Source organism: Blastomyces dermatitidis, assembly GCF_000003525.1.
Source record: "Blastomyces dermatitidis ER-3 genomic scaffold supercont1.4, whole genome shotgun sequence".
In the NCBI taxonomy this organism is placed as follows: Eukaryota; Fungi; Ascomycota; class Eurotiomycetes; order Onygenales; family Ajellomycetaceae; genus Blastomyces; species Blastomyces dermatitidis.
Genome location: NW_025544777.1, coordinates 4,919,159 through 4,933,081, shown reverse-complemented (window position 1 = coordinate 4,933,081; position 13,923 = coordinate 4,919,159). Strand labels below are relative to the sequence as shown.

Below are 13,923 nucleotides of genomic sequence, written 5' to 3'. Positions count from 1 at the left end.
TTTTTCACATGGTGTAGTTATACAAGCTCTTACACATAAAAATACCAGCTGATAAAGGATTTTTTTTACATTCTTGACATTTATCCATTTATCTTATGATAGATATTGAAGATCTCTAATACTAGACTTTTCAGCAGCTATCTGTGTAATACTCTCTTTAACTAAGATTATGGCAATAATCAAGAGAGAAAAAAGTTAAGATTAGTTGAACACTGGTCTATATTTAGTAGAGACTGTAAGGATGACCGCGGATGTTAACTCCCCTATTTCCGGAATGGGTACCATTTTCTTTCTTTGGAGTCAATGGGGTTAAGAGGTCCGCTAAAAAGAACCAATATAGAGTATGTCTTTTGCATTATGTATAATAATGATATTAAAAGATAACAAGGGCACAAGGCGGTGATTGAACAAAGGGAATAGTATCTATTGAGTTACAAGAAGCGAACAAAGCCAGTCCGGCGACACAACCACCACATAATAAAGGAATATAATAAACTGCCATTGTTGATGGAACCGGAAGAGGTCGAAAGGGGATTGCATGCATATTATGAAGGCCGGGGTTGGGGAAAAGACAGAGACAATCCCCTATCAACTCCTCAGTTCAGCGTTAGCCCTAGAGAGGAAATAATCCCTTCCTTTCAGGAGCGCGACAAGCCATCCCCATACAACAAAGAACCAAAGCTGGCCCGTCCCCGTCCGCGCGCCAATTGGCACGAGCATGAGGACTTTGTCACTCGTTGAATACTGGGGCCTCTTCCCTTCTGATTTCTCAATGTCTGCTTTGAGATTGCCGACTAGAATAGGGACTTGTCCGGCAATTGTCAACAACATGCGAGGCGTATGAGTAGTAATGTCACCAACCGCGTAAATGGGCAATTTCTCACCATGTTTCCCGTCTTTCTTCTGGACGCGGAATTCGGCATCAACCGGAACCCACCCCTCGCCTGTTTTTAGGTCTGTGGGAACGAAGTCGCTATTTGGAATGACGCCTGTAGTTGCGATGTATGCGTCCGCGGTGAGTGTCTCGCCGCTGCCCAATGTTATAGCCCATTTTTTGGAGGAGGAATCTTGCGAAGCGCTGGTGACAATGGCGGATGTACGAACGTTGACACCTAGGTTGGATAGGATATCATTTGCTTTCCTGCTGACTGCAGGTTTCAGGTCAGGTAGAATTCGATCTGTCTGTGTTAAAAGGGTGATAGATTTGTCCTTTTTGTCTTGGAATGCTTCCCCCAGCTCTCCGGTAAATTCAACACCAGCAGCACCAGCTCCTCCAATGATTATGGATTTGGCTTCTGCTATAGTCTTCTGCGTTTGCTCAATGGTGGATTGGATATCATCTGACCCGGTTGTTTTAAAGGGTGCAAGAATGCTGTCTTGGCCCATAGTTGCGGAAGTAGTACTTCCAGAAGCTATAACAAGATAATCGAAGGAGATGACCAAGTCTTCAGGTTCCATGTCTTCAGATCCTGTGGCAGCGACGGTGACAGTTTTCCCATCCACGTCTATTGATCTTGCGGCTCCCTGGACAAACGAGACGAGTTTCGTATCGTACTCCTGGAATAATTCCGGAATGGAGTGAATATACTGATCCGGGTTGAATGCTTCTGGTTTTGCTAGGATGCGGGGAGCAGCGATGTTGAAGAAATGCTTTGACGAAGGGTTTACTAGGATGACCCTCACATCTGGAATGCTTTTCAGGATGGCGTGCGCTGTTTTAACCCCGGCCCATGAAGCGCCGATGATAACGATTGACTTTGTGGGTTCCATTGGCAATACGCAAAATTCTTTTATAGAGCCGTCGAAACTGATGCATTAGATGTGTGTATGGTTTGCGACGAGGACGAGGTGAATCAAAAAATTAAAATAAGAAGAACAACAAAATTAAAAGGAATATGGGAGGAAAAGAGGAAAACGATATCCAGCGTTCGGCCTATTGATAGTTATATGCTCTGCTGGTCCAAGGGACCGAAGAACTTTGTATGACAACATGTTAAAGCTTTTTATGTGGAACTGCCATTGAATTTTTAGTTTGCGTGCTTTTCAGGGTAATTTAGCGTTGGAGAGGGAAAAAAAAATTGCGTATATCTCGTAGTTCAAATCCAATGCCTTTCGGATTGACAACCATTGAGGCCAGAGAGGCAAACAGGGTTCGATAAACGCACCTCTTCATGGCTTCATAAAGAGCGAGTCTTCGTGGAACAATGATGAACCCAGGATTTCGCCTGCCAAGCCCGATTCTTCGGGACTGGATTTGTCAACCAACTCCACTCGGCTTAGAATGTTGTTCTATAACTACTATGATTGACTATGTAAGTTACAGTACAAAGATCTTCACCGAACCACCCTACTTTTCACCCACATTCCCCCTACTTTTTCCCCCCCTACTCCTCAAGTATATCCATTATAAAAGCACATCGCTGCTCCTTCGAGCTATTACTGAATCCCAGATAAACCTGAGCCATTGCAGGATTGCTTGCAAAAATGCGTAGAATTGCAGCATAACGCCGATATGGAATGACCTCATCACTATCCTTCCAATCCTCCGGAAGTATTTCATTTACTTCTTGCAGAAACAATCTAGTGGCTTTCTCAGGAGCCTTCTCAGGGACCTCTCGTAAGGCATTAAGAATCTCCTTATTCATTTCTCGCAACACTGAACCAAGCCCTAATATTGGTTCAGCGTATGCCTCATTTTTTCCCTTTCTCAAACGTTTTCTTTCTGGAGAAGGACTGTCTGCAGTGGTGCCTGACACCCGGGGCAGTTAATTTGACGCAGAGGATGAAGGAGGATACAAGTCATCATCTATACCGAGTTGCCGTCTCATAGCTCGAGAACCAACTGCATACTGCCCTGTAGCAAGTTTACCATCAAGCAATTGCTCATTCAGCTCTCGGAACGCGGGCCCCTGATGTTGAAATATAACCATATCTGGATGGTGTTGGAAATATTCATTCATGACTTCTGGGTCATTAATGTAAGTCTCACGATCTGCACACCAAGTCCAGCCAGAGATCTGATTCTTGTGTTTCATCCACAGCTGCCATGTATGTTTATTACTCCTCCATCGATTATCGAGATTGTTTTTATTGACAGTTTGATAAGTGGCACGTCGGACTGCTTCAACTGCCATATTCCATCCATAAGTCTTGAAATTTCCATTGTCTGTTTCCCAGCCATCCTTTTTCGCGTCAAGCAGCCCCAACAACATAGCTTCATCCATTGCTGAACTCCATGAAATACGTAGGCGGGACTGGGAGGCGGTTTGGGAGGCGGTTTGGGAGGTGGATTGGGAGGTGGATTGGGAGCTTTGAAAAGCAGGCAGGACACTCAACTGGGTGGAATAATCATCATCCGCATACGTTGCAGCTGCTGGCGTCACAGGCGTTGTGGGAGGTAATAATGCAGGTGACGGTGACGCAGGTGAGGGTGAGGTAGGCCATTGACATTGGCACTACTTCAGGTTCAAAAACCCTGTCATTATTTGAAGACTCACTGCCCGGCATTTTGCACAGCTCTATCATACAAAATAGGATGAGGGTGGATTGAATAATATTTAATACGAAAGGTCTGCCTGTCGTCACTGTGTGGTGGCAATCAATAATTTGACGCCGGCAGTACGCTAATAATAATCCACTTTTCGCGTGCAGGTTATACGAGGTTAAACGTGCAACCGAACACGCCTCTCAATAATCTCCTGCTGTTTACTTGAACAAATCAAGCAAAGTTTAAAGTTTAGCAATTATTTCACATTAGGGTTCGCCCGCCTCGTGGCCACAGACTTCCATCACAACGAACTACGGAGGATTTTCTCGGCACTTCTTTTGGTGTCAAATTTTTGTGGTTGCCAATGGCTTGTCCGATTGAGATCTGCCGAAGGTTCTATCTATCCCCGCTCGGAAACTGAGTAGTTAGGCCAGCTGGTCAGATTTGCGAAGAATATAACATCCTAGGGTAAGGGCTATGTTAGCTAAATGACATGAACAAACCTTCCGTGCGTTGTCGAATTAACTCGATGTCCGGCCGCGTGGATTTCAGTTATTCCGAAGCAGGTAGGTACGGAGTACGGCGTAGTTGGAGCTGATTTACACCACCAGTGCCGAGACTGTTCTGATCCTCTCGCCGTGCTGCAGGCATGTTGTATCAACTAACCACACCATGGACATTACGGGGCCTTGGGAAGTTGGGAGACGCCAGCAACTGCTGGCTGACAATGTCCGTAGGGCATTAGGGAGAAATTTCTGCGTCACTTCGTATTAAGAATCTGTCTATATACCACGGGTAGCTTTTGGAAAGAATAAATAGAAGGTCACCGATTTCGCGTGTTCAACTGTAGGCACCATTTGACTCCGCCATGGCAGTAGGTGGTTCGCAGAAATTCGCAATACAATCAATAATATCTCCGGCTAGCAGAGGTGAGGCTATTGACAGCTGTGACAATCATAGCGTTTGAGATTGTATCATGAATGCACCCACCATCTTTAACAACTACACTACTACTGTACTCCGTACACGTATAACATGAGTAGAGCCACAAGGGGTGTCGACACTACGCTCCCGCACATTGATAAAGTCGAATACATTGCCACTGAGAAGGTTGCGATTTTCTGGGGACAGCAAAGAAGTAGGATTATTTCCCCTAAGTCATCTTTCAACCATAATGTTGAATCATTGATTGATCTACCATACATAGTATGTGAGTAAAGTGAGGGCATCGAATTGGAAGGCTGAGTAGAGAGGAAAATTGCCGGCTTTCTCAATGTATCATGAAGCCAAAGAAAGAGTGGGGGAAAAAATAATTCTTCCGCCGCTGACCCTCGCCGCTGGCCCTTGCAGAGGAAAGTTCATCATTTCACAGGTCGGAGGCCGTAACGAAGAATCAACTAGTAACTAAAGGGTGGGGCCATCTAACTAACTAGTTCGCGTTAGACTCACTCTTTAAGCTTAACGGAAGATCGGAAGAGCCGCAAGTTATTCTGACTCCCAGCTTACGCAGTACGTACTGAGCTAGTTATTACTTATGCGTCGCAGGCAAGCCAGCAGCATCTACGCTATCGCAATGAACAGGAACATGCCAAGCCTTGCGTGCTGTATTGCAATGCCCTTCTCGTTATGAAGCAGAGAACAGCATAGTTTCGCTCAAGTATTCTTTGGGACGGACCGCTAGCTTTTGGCGAACGAAGAAGATTCCCGTTACTCGGAACCGTTGTAAAGGCTATATAGGCGCTGAGACCATATCAACATTAGCCCTTGCAGCCGGGAAACTGCTCACCATGCTTCCTACCTCATGGCAAACTCCTCGTCAGCAAGGGATTTATGTCGTCGTATATCGTGGCAGATACTACGTGCAAAAGATTTCTGCAAATTCTGACGGCGCATATAGTCCAGATATCCTTTGTACAATACCTGCAAATAAGGTGGAATATATCAGTAGGTTACATGCCAGCTTTCTTGAAGCCAAACCGAGGATTCACAGAAGGCAAAGGCTAATCCGAACGACTACTTCGATACTATAGTTTGGCTTAAGGAGAGGCGGCAAGAGTATGCTGCGAAGGAGAAACTACTCGAAGATTTCGTGTTTACCCTGGATAGTTCTCAACCCCGTGGCGCCGAGTATGTAAAGTGGAAACTTCGGGAGGTTGGCCTTTACCTCTTACCATCTCCACTCCCACCCAAACGTTGCGGCAACTATTCTGCGCTTTTCACAGTTGATCTAGACATGCAAGTAGTATCTTTTGGGCGTACGATACACCTCAGTCTGACCAATTTTCCCAAGGACCGTGACAAATTCTTTGCTGCGCCTTCTGCTCCCTCCTTTCGTTGGCCATGCCTCCCAATCGCAGCACATTACCTCATACCGTTTCCATCGACCGTGCCGGTTGCATTGGAATGTGATCTTGGCAAATATGAGACCCAGTATCGCACAATTCCTCTTTCACCCAGCAGATGGTTATCTACTGACCTTGACTCGTTTTGTCCCTTTCATGATCTGGCGTTTTCCAAGTTCAAAAGAGTATATTCTCAACTTATCTCTCAAGAATACACCAGGTGGTCCCCACTTAATTTCATGTTCCGGGAACTTGGATATGCTATCATCTCTTTTGCATCCGGGAGAGTGTACTTTCGAATTGGGGAGTCGACAGATCACTACCCAGTAAATGAAGCTTCTTGGCCGTCCGAGCTTGCCTTTGGATACCATCTAGCACGCCATCTCCCAGGATCTGCCCCTGAAGAAACAATTTATTGGTTTGATAATGTCCTAGTCAGCCTAGTTCCGGAAGTTCCACAACAGAGGCATATCTATGTCGACAAGACTGTCAGCTTTGGGCTTCAGCAAGGAAAACTTGCCTTCCAAGCCATTTTACTGTCTCTATCAACCGTGATACTTATTGACGTTGAAGATGTGCATGGAATCCCGGTGGTGAAATACACGGAGCCCCTCGAGTTATTCGAGAACTGTAAAGGCCCAGCCATTTCGTCACCCGAGTCACCCATCCACACTTCGTTGGGCAAACTTCAGATATCTCCTCCACTACTGAAGAGCAAAGAAAGCTTCAGGGCGCTCTCGAACTTCTTCACAACCGCTACACTCCGCCGCCTAAAGCCTCATGGTCCGGAGACCCAGGGCCGCTTGCCGAATGAACTCTACTACATGATCCTCGACTACACCGACAACACCACATTTTTAACATGTGCGAGGGTCTCGTATCTCTTCCGCACATACTGCCTTTCAAAAATACGCCTCTGCGAAAAGAATAGAAATAACAATCGTGATAGCGATATCTACGATACAAGCAGTCCGATCGACACATATTCCTACCAAATCACCCAAATTAGCTCCCCACTATGCTTAACGGTTCAAAATAGAGCATCTGGTGAGTATATAAAGTGGTGTCCATCAAAGAAGTCTCCGCCATCTTGGTCTCCCGAACCAGAAAATGAGTTGTGCTTGGTCCCCATGTTTGGGGAGCCAAATCGACTTAGCGAAAGCCAGCAAGCTCTGAATATTTTCTGGAAGGCAGATGATTCATAGGGGGCGATGTTCTTCCCTTTATTTCTTCTTTCCTTTTTATGTCGGGGATTAGGTTTTCGATACCTTTCGGGATGTGTTTAGCCACGCGTTATATGTTGGCGTGGTTCATAGTTTGACTTTGGAAACGGAGCGGGCTCGATGCGGGTTTACCTATACTGTACCACACGAAGTAATGAGGTAATGAACAATTCTGCGAATCGTTGATTCTGCATCAGAATCGAGATCCTACTTCAGGGAGTTGTCATTAGGGAAAAAAGAGCTAAGCTTGAGCTAGCCGTAGCCGCTGCCCAACAGAAAATAAAGCTCGAGATGAGTTTCAGACCGGATAGTGTGGAAGTTCAAATGGCTTGATTTTCGAATCCTCGCACGTCCAGGAAATTCGTCTGCTGTCAGATCTCCTCGCCCCATTTCTTCCATGAGATTGCTTTAGTGAATTCATAGGTACATATTCTTTAGATGTGCCAAACGTTAATATCTGAGAATCTGAGAACGGCCCCACCACCATCACACCAAGAGAGTAAATTCGAATTAGAGAGGTATGGAAAGTTAGTCTCATATTTATATAACTAACTACTATTCAATATCAACTCGAGAACAGATAATTAACTAAATATAATATTAAGTGAAATAAATGAAGCAGCTGTATCACCACAATAGACAACACGCTCCTGGGTATGAATACACATGTTCCTGACAGAAGGGGAAAAGAATAACAACAAGAAATCGAAAAAGAAAAAAAAAGGAAACCTAAAATCCAAAACATATTCGACCAGGGTTAACGAAGACAGAAGATGAAACTTTGGGCAAACGTCATTTTGGAACGAGTATTGTTTCAAAAGAGGATACCTCCTGCCGAAGGTTCAGCATGGGGTTGAATAGATCTGGGGTGTAGGGCTGTGTGGGAGGTATTAGGTAGGAGTGACAGATCTCAGGCACTCCGATGTGGTAAGGCAGAGTCTGGAATAGTGTGCATAAGGACGGTGGTGGATCAAGGATTGATTCGGTGATGTGATGTATTTTTGCAAGAGAGAGGAAGAGACGGCAAATATCAGAGTAATTTTGTAATGAAGGGGTCGTCCAATAACAGGGAGGGAAGGAGGTTGAAAAATAGAGGGGGTCGCCAGGAACAACAGGCAAGGAAGTGAGAGCAAGAAATCCCCAGTTAAAAGAAATAATAGAGCCAGGTAAGGTGCCAGACCCCAAAATAATCGCTGATATAACTGTACTGTAGTACGTAAAGTGATAACTCCAATCGCCATAACTTTTAAACCACCCGATTTCAGCCCCACCGTTCATCGCCAGACGCAACGTGCTTCTTCCGCAAGATAGACCCAAGGCCGCTAAAGGCCTTAGTCCCTACACGAGAGACGGATTCGCTTGTCTCATACAGACGTTTAATACCCTTCGAGTGCGCCGACTTCCTCAGCGGAGCTTTTACGCTGTCCGCTCTCGGGGCTTCGGAGGGGTTCCAGGTACCTGTGTGGTAATTCCAAGACAAATTGTTACCATCAGCTGGAGAGTTAGATCTCGAGGTCGCTGTCGATACTGATGATAAATTGCTCAGATTGGCGGTGGATATGCTTCCACGCGGTGTAAAGGTGTAAGTGTTCCGGGAGTTAGCCTTCAAGATGGCTGGATTCACACTCTCATGTGACGGATGCCGTTCGGATGGGAAATCGTCTGCTGGGTAAAATCGCTGTTTATATCGGCGGGTTGCGGAGCGGGGTGAAGAATTATCCAGGGAGGCAAAGTTTGGCATGCTGGATGTACTTGTCAAACTGTTGATCGAGTGGGTCCTTTCATGGAAGCCTCTTCTTTTCGTTGCTGTCTGCAATGAGTCTGAATTGGGTATGTCTGGAAAGGGGAAATTGGGAGATAAGTCCATTGGAGTGATAGGCGATGGTGAAGAGTTTATCGGGCTTTTAATACTGCTACCACGGCGAGATGCACCATGTGTTGGGAACGGGGGTTTGGCTGTGAGTCGTGGATCTCGCAAGGGCGTGGATGGAAAGCTATTTGGAGATGATTCAACAGAACCTGGGGACGAAACATCTGACGAGATCGCAAGTCCCGTTATCTGGGGTACGGGTGGTATGATGTCCTTCTTTTTGGCCTTACTAGTTCTTCTATCATCTGTTCCACGGGTATTTCCCTCAAACATAGCTTCATTTATGACTCGTCTCTCCGTTGTCTGGTGACGGTTTCTAGTAGACCTCTGCTCTGACATCCTAGGTGACGGCAATAGAGATCGCCTATGTTGGGGGAATGGCGTTGCACTGCGCGATTCCGTCGAGGCAGCAGAACAATGGGGTTCGGGCTCCGAGTTCGAGGAGAGAGCGCTTCCAGAACGCCAGGTTAGATTGGAAAGAGAGTGAATGGATGCATTCGAAAATTTAGTTTTTATAGGAAAGGTTGACTCAGAGGCTGGCTGGGTGGAGCTCCGTTTTTTGCTATATTTTCCTAACTTCAAGCTAGAAATGCGATTTTTCATGCCTAAATTGCTGGGACTACTCTTGGGGGACGTTTGACCTGTGATACTGGTAGGTTCTCGTCTCTGCTCGGTTTCTGTTGCTCGTCCTTTCGAGTTTTGGCAAGCTGGAGGTTCTATAGATATCATTTGCGGTTTACTTTCTGGCGCATAGAAGGATACTGGAGTTGCAATGAGAAAGGACGTATGTGCAACATCCTCGTCATCCGAGGATGCTGTCTCGGAATACAAAGAACGGAAGTATTGAAGAGCTTCCGTTTTTGCGGCATGGTTAGTGGAAAATATTGGCTCGATAGCTGGAAACATAGGCGGCGAGGTTGACGTGGACGTTGATGAGGCCATTGAGATCGGCTTCGTCGGTTGCGGTTGGAGAGGAGGCATCAATGTGATACAGCTGGCCCTTTTGACGGTGTTAATTGAACCGGCTCTAGATATGGTTGCTTCTGAGGCTGGGAAAATGGGAATTTGCAAAGGAAATTCGTCTTCCGACGTATAGTTCTGGTGAACTAAGTGGGGTGAATCGGAGCCCATCTCTTCAGGTTCGGAGACACCAGTATCGCTGTCATTTTCTATGGGGGAAAATACAGACTCCGTCCGCCCAGACACCTCAGCTTCAGATATCTCCTCTTCCTCGGATTCATATCTCGGGTATATATCCGCTGGTCGAATATCGGTCACATTTATTGAAGGTCTCGGATTACTGAACTTTCTATGAAGTTCAGAAGAGCTCATTGCTTGTGCGGCGGCGGTAGCCATGGCTAGAGAAAGAAACCTTTGGAAATCCCCGCCGGCTGTTGTTGATTCAATTTGCAGCAGGGAAAAGCCAAGAGGATAAGGGCTGGAATAAATCGAAGATTATGTACGGATCATATATCAAGGTGAAATAACTAGGACACGAGGTGTAACAAGAACTTGAATACTGATATTAGGTTAACAGCTACCAGCGTGCGATGCTTCTGAAGACGTAAAAGCTCACCAGGTAAACTCCAAGCTCTAATATTAGGGCGGCAGAGCTTCAGAAAGAGTAAATGTACGCAGAATTCTCATGAGTACAGAGCTAAGGTTGCTCTATAACACGAATGAACGGCGACCATGTCTGGGGTTGTAAAGGAAGGAAACCCAAACACAAACGGTGAGGTATGAGATGTATCATGACCCTGCTCGGTTGTGAAGACTCGAACCCAGCAGCTCCTCGTTGAATCCCAGACGGCAGAAGGGGAGGGGTGCGAGGGTCATGACTATATCCTAGGATCGTTCGAGAAATTTGCCTCCCCCTCTCCAACCCCCCAACAGGGCATGGTACCTGAAATAAAGTGCATTTCGTCTAGAATTCAACGAAGTCCAAGCAGATGGCTTGAAGGGGCTTGAAAAAAATGATACTGATTGGACCACGTCTGACTTTTAGGGCGAGATGGCATCAGGGTCGAGAACCGAATCCAGATGATGGCTGAACAAAAATGCGGAGTGTACAGCCACAACCAGCAGGCGAACGAGGCGGACGGGGAGGTTTCGCAACTGTCAAAGGCTCTCGCTCTCTCCGTGATCCCGGTGGGCAAACCAACCGCCAGTTCCAAGCCAGCCAAGACACGCGAAGAGCCCCTCCAAGTCATCCGCCTCGCCAGCGTGCCAATGAGAACATTGTGGATGACGATGGCTTCAAAGATGCGACACCCCGACGACGCCAGTTTAGGCCAGGGGAAGCGACTCGATTGCACCCGTCATTCCCCCTCAACTTGTAGCTATTTCAAAAATAGTTTAGCTAGTTAGCCATCAACATCGTGTGGGTGGTGTTCATTCTGACCGAAGTCGGGATATCAAGATCCCCTGTGTTTCTGCACAAAATATGCAGTGCGTCCGTAAGCCCCGTTGTGTGTCCCAACATCCCACAGTGCATTCGACGGGCATAACTTATAAGTAGCCTGAATCCTGATCGACACCGTTGTACAGAGTATATGCTGGGATAGTTAATTATAACCCGACATGCGTGTCTCCAGTTAGTCCTGTTGTCCAACACATCCATTCTGGGGGCTTCCGTCCTGGTATAGGTATGTAGAACTCAGCCCGCAAGTTGTCATGGCCGGCAAAAGGCTTTGCTTGGTGATAATGACAATCCAAGGGTCTTACTACATTCCAACTATGGAAAGTCAGGGCAAAGCCCATATCTCCAACGATATCAAATCTTCTCCTGGGATCTTCGCAAGCAAGCGACCAACATCTACAGTAAATCGGTGGTAAGCCTTGGGTGTCTCGCTGGATATATGTAAGGCGTGCAGTCTGATTCGCCTCCAGCAATTTTTTTAGCCCAGGATGACAACAGGCACCTTTCGCTCACGACTGGCTGCCAACATCCAACGCGATCGAACCTCTTCCAGGTTTATTAAGCAGTAGTTACAGAATGCTTGACGTTCGATGTGGCGGCAGATCCTCAATTTGCTTCCAGCTGATAATTTATTTCCCACAGCCTTTGACCAACCAGGGGATGAATCGCTGAACCAGCTGGATGTGCTCCTCTCGGAAAATCTCATGTACCCCTCCTGATCGCTATATTTTTTCCAGCTTCTCGGCTGTTCCGAGTTGATGATCTTTCAGGATCACTGTCAATCACGTTTCAGAAGCTCTGGCACAGAATGGACTGCATATGCTTCAATGGCATGAGGTGCGCCGCACCCTCTATCCCTAAGATTGATAAAGATGATATGATCAGCTACGAAAAACAAACCGAAAAGGATTTATTTCATGCTCTCCAATGCCGATATCTCATTACGAAATTAAGCCAATCAAGCGGCGTTCTGCGACTATTTTGCGCGTTTCATCAGAGTCGGTCTGTTCTTGATACCTTCTACTAAAAACAAAAATTGTTAACGTCCGCATCGAAAATGTCCGGAGATGAATGGCCATGCGAGCCAATAGAGGGTTTAGCTTAACTGATAGATCTATCTCTGGAAACAAGAAACCATGGGTCTCCTTCGATCAAACAATAAGAGAAGCAACACACTCAGCTATCACAGGCACGTCATAATCTACGGAAAAGATTTTCCAATGTACGGCGCAATCAAAGAAATATAGCGACCATACGACCAGCTTACTTCATCAATAACTTGACAGGCAGAAATTTCTCATGGCGTTTTTGTCACACAATTGAACGTTCGATTAAACTTCAGATTCCCTTCTATTCAGAAACAGGGGTTTTGGCTTTAATGCGCGCTAGGCAAGGTCTCTCCCGGATAGGAATATCCCAAAGATATCATCAACCCCGGAAAGTTCGCTATGCCTGTGCCGAATGCTCTCATATTCGAGCATATTTGAACAGTAGTCGAACAACTTGTTTTGATGTTTCTTTTCTTTTTTGATAGCAAAAGCTCATAATATGCGGTTTCATATACAAACCTGTGGGGGGAGAGCTCTCCTACCTTTGACCTCCGAGGTGATGAAACCTAGACTATCTGCAATAAAGACTTTATCATCGAGGATGTCCACAAGGCACTGCTGTTACTTGTTTGTATTTGTCACCAAGTTAGGCGTTCGTTCGGGCTCTTCATTCCATCCTTTCTGTTCTTCTGGGAGCGACTTGTCGTGGAAGCCAATACGGAGCACAGAGAGATCTTCTGACGGTGACTGGACAAACGAAGACGGGTTCTTTCGGTGAGGCTGTCTCTAGATATCCTGTCGAAGCAACAGAGCAGAACGATTGCCCGCCGCCTATTAATATCAACACTGCCACACAAAGTTGTCGGGAGCTTTGCTTTCAGATAGCTCTTGGGACAGGAAGGTGTCAGGATCGATGTAATCCCGTGGAAGGGAGCAGGACCGGCCCCCGACATGATGAGTCAAACAACGTGCACCATAGCCCAACCCTGAGCAATCTGCTAGGGGAATTGCAGATGACAGATCGGTTGGATCTTGACTCTTCGGTGAGCAGAGAAAAATAGAGCTACTTCCCACAGCAAGCATACCACGACACTTTTTCTCACGTTTAAATATGCTGTGTTTATAACAGGCACTCGGTTTGTCCCTTAACGCCATGGCCCTCGGACGAGCATAACCAAACTCATACGTACCAACATCCTTGTCATACTTTATCTCCTTTCCTGGGCGAGGTAGGTACACAGCTAGCTTGGTATCTAGGTACGTGATTGGCACCGACTACATCCAGGTCTAATAGAACGAACGATGGGCCGTTTTCGCTTGTGCATACATGCCTCGCATTATGATGCCTGCGCGTTTGATGCATGTCCCACTCGAGTAGGGTCAGGTTCAATTCCTCGCGCCCCATCCGAACTGAGGTCCTTGCATCACTTTCTTTGGGAAGGGAACCCGGATCCGCCGTATATCACATTCCACTCGTGGATGTTACCGCATAGCACTGCCATTCGCAACCAACCAAATATACCCTGGTTAAGG

The 13,923-nt window shown here is 46.4% G+C and overlaps 7 protein-coding genes across 9 annotated transcripts; 3 read left to right on the top strand and 4 right to left on the bottom strand.

The window, feature by feature from the left end:
* Positions 1–68: 68 nt before the first annotated feature.
* Positions 69–2,176, bottom strand: BDCG_04494. Of its 2 annotated transcripts, XM_045420154.1 has the most exons (2): positions 885–2,154; positions 78–806 (listed from the first exon to the last, which is right to left on the bottom strand). In XM_045420154.1, the coding sequence occupies exons 1-2, from the start codon at positions 1,768–1,770 to the stop codon at positions 589–591; spliced, it is 1,104 nt and encodes a 367-aa protein (XP_045280903.1). In that variant the 5' UTR covers positions 1,771–2,154; the 3' UTR covers positions 78–588. The 2 variants fall into 2 exon arrangements, with proteins under 2 accessions (XP_045276313.1, XP_045280903.1); XM_045420153.1 differs by having other exon boundaries at positions 69–2,176.
* Positions 2,177–2,225: 49 nt separating this feature from the next.
* On the bottom strand, positions 2,226–2,687 carry BDCG_16947 (uncharacterized protein). Its single transcript, XM_045426127.1, has one exon. It carries the CDS (start codon positions 2,643–2,645, stop codon positions 2,385–2,387), a length of 261 nt encoding a protein of 86 aa, XP_045280902.1. The 5' UTR covers positions 2,646–2,687; the 3' UTR covers positions 2,226–2,384.
* A 6-nt stretch (positions 2,688–2,693) lies between these two features.
* On the bottom strand, positions 2,694–3,288 carry BDCG_16946 (uncharacterized protein). Its single transcript, XM_045426126.1, has one exon. The coding sequence runs from the start codon at positions 3,222–3,224 to the stop codon at positions 2,766–2,768; it is 459 nt and encodes a 152-aa protein (XP_045280901.1). The 5' UTR covers positions 3,225–3,288; the 3' UTR covers positions 2,694–2,765.
* A 1,234-nt stretch (positions 3,289–4,522) lies between these two features.
* Positions 4,523–4,736, top strand: BDCG_16945 (uncharacterized protein; the record flags this gene model as incomplete). Its single annotated transcript, XM_045426125.1, has 2 exons — positions 4,523–4,663; positions 4,695–4,736. The coding sequence occupies 2 exons, from the start codon at positions 4,523–4,525 to the stop codon at positions 4,734–4,736; spliced, it is 183 nt and encodes a 60-aa protein (XP_045280900.1).
* Positions 4,737–4,981: 245 nt separating this feature from the next.
* BDCG_16944 lies at positions 4,982–10,045 on the top strand. Of its 2 annotated transcripts, XM_045426123.1 has the most exons (3): positions 4,993–5,431; positions 5,518–7,570; positions 7,658–10,045. In XM_045426123.1, the coding sequence occupies exons 1-2, from the start codon at positions 5,275–5,277 to the stop codon at positions 7,032–7,034; spliced, it is 1,674 nt and encodes a 557-aa protein (XP_045280898.1). In that variant the 5' UTR covers positions 4,993–5,274; the 3' UTR covers positions 7,035–7,570; positions 7,658–10,045. The 2 variants fall into 2 exon arrangements, with proteins under 2 accessions (XP_045280899.1, XP_045280898.1); XM_045426124.1 differs by having other exon boundaries at positions 4,982–5,431; positions 5,518–7,673.
* Positions 7,568–12,187, bottom strand: BDCG_04491 (uncharacterized protein). Its single transcript, XM_045420152.1, has 2 exons — positions 10,499–12,187; positions 7,568–10,441 (listed from the first exon to the last, which is right to left on the bottom strand). The coding sequence occupies exon 2, from the start codon at positions 10,276–10,278 to the stop codon at positions 8,314–8,316; it is 1,965 nt and encodes a 654-aa protein (XP_045276312.1). The 5' UTR covers positions 10,279–10,441; positions 10,499–12,187; the 3' UTR covers positions 7,568–8,313.
* Positions 10,980–11,532, top strand: BDCG_04490 (uncharacterized protein; the record flags this gene model as incomplete). Its single annotated transcript, XM_045420151.1, has 1 exon — positions 10,980–11,532. The coding sequence occupies one exon, from the start codon at positions 10,980–10,982 to the stop codon at positions 11,259–11,261; it is 282 nt and encodes a 93-aa protein (XP_045276311.1). The 3' UTR covers positions 11,262–11,532.
* Positions 12,188–13,923: the final 1,736 nt, after the last annotated feature.

What these genes read in the sequence shown, in the direction of transcription:
- BDCG_04491 (XM_045420152.1), bottom strand. Translation starts at nt 10,278, where the DNA reads ATGGCTACCGCCGCCGCACAAGCAATGAGCTCTTCTGAACTTCATAGA.
- BDCG_16946 (XM_045426126.1), bottom strand. Translation starts at nt 3,224, where the DNA reads ATGGATGAAGCTATGTTGTTGGGGCTGCTTGACGCGAAAAAGGATGGC.
- BDCG_04494 (XM_045420153.1), bottom strand. Translation starts at nt 1,770, where the DNA reads ATGGAACCCACAAAGTCAATCGTTATCATCGGCGCTTCATGGGCCGGG.
- BDCG_16944 (XM_045426123.1), top strand. Translation starts at nt 5,275, where the DNA reads ATGCTTCCTACCTCATGGCAAACTCCTCGTCAGCAAGGGATTTATGTC. An exon ending in AAATAAGGTGGAATATATCA is followed by an intron (nt 5,432 to 5,517) that starts GTAGGTTACATG and finishes TCGATACTATAG; the next exon opens with TTTGGCTTAAGGAGAGGCGG.
- BDCG_16947 (XM_045426127.1), bottom strand. Translation starts at nt 2,645, where the DNA reads ATGAATAAGGAGATTCTTAATGCCTTACGAGAGGTCCCTGAGAAGGCT.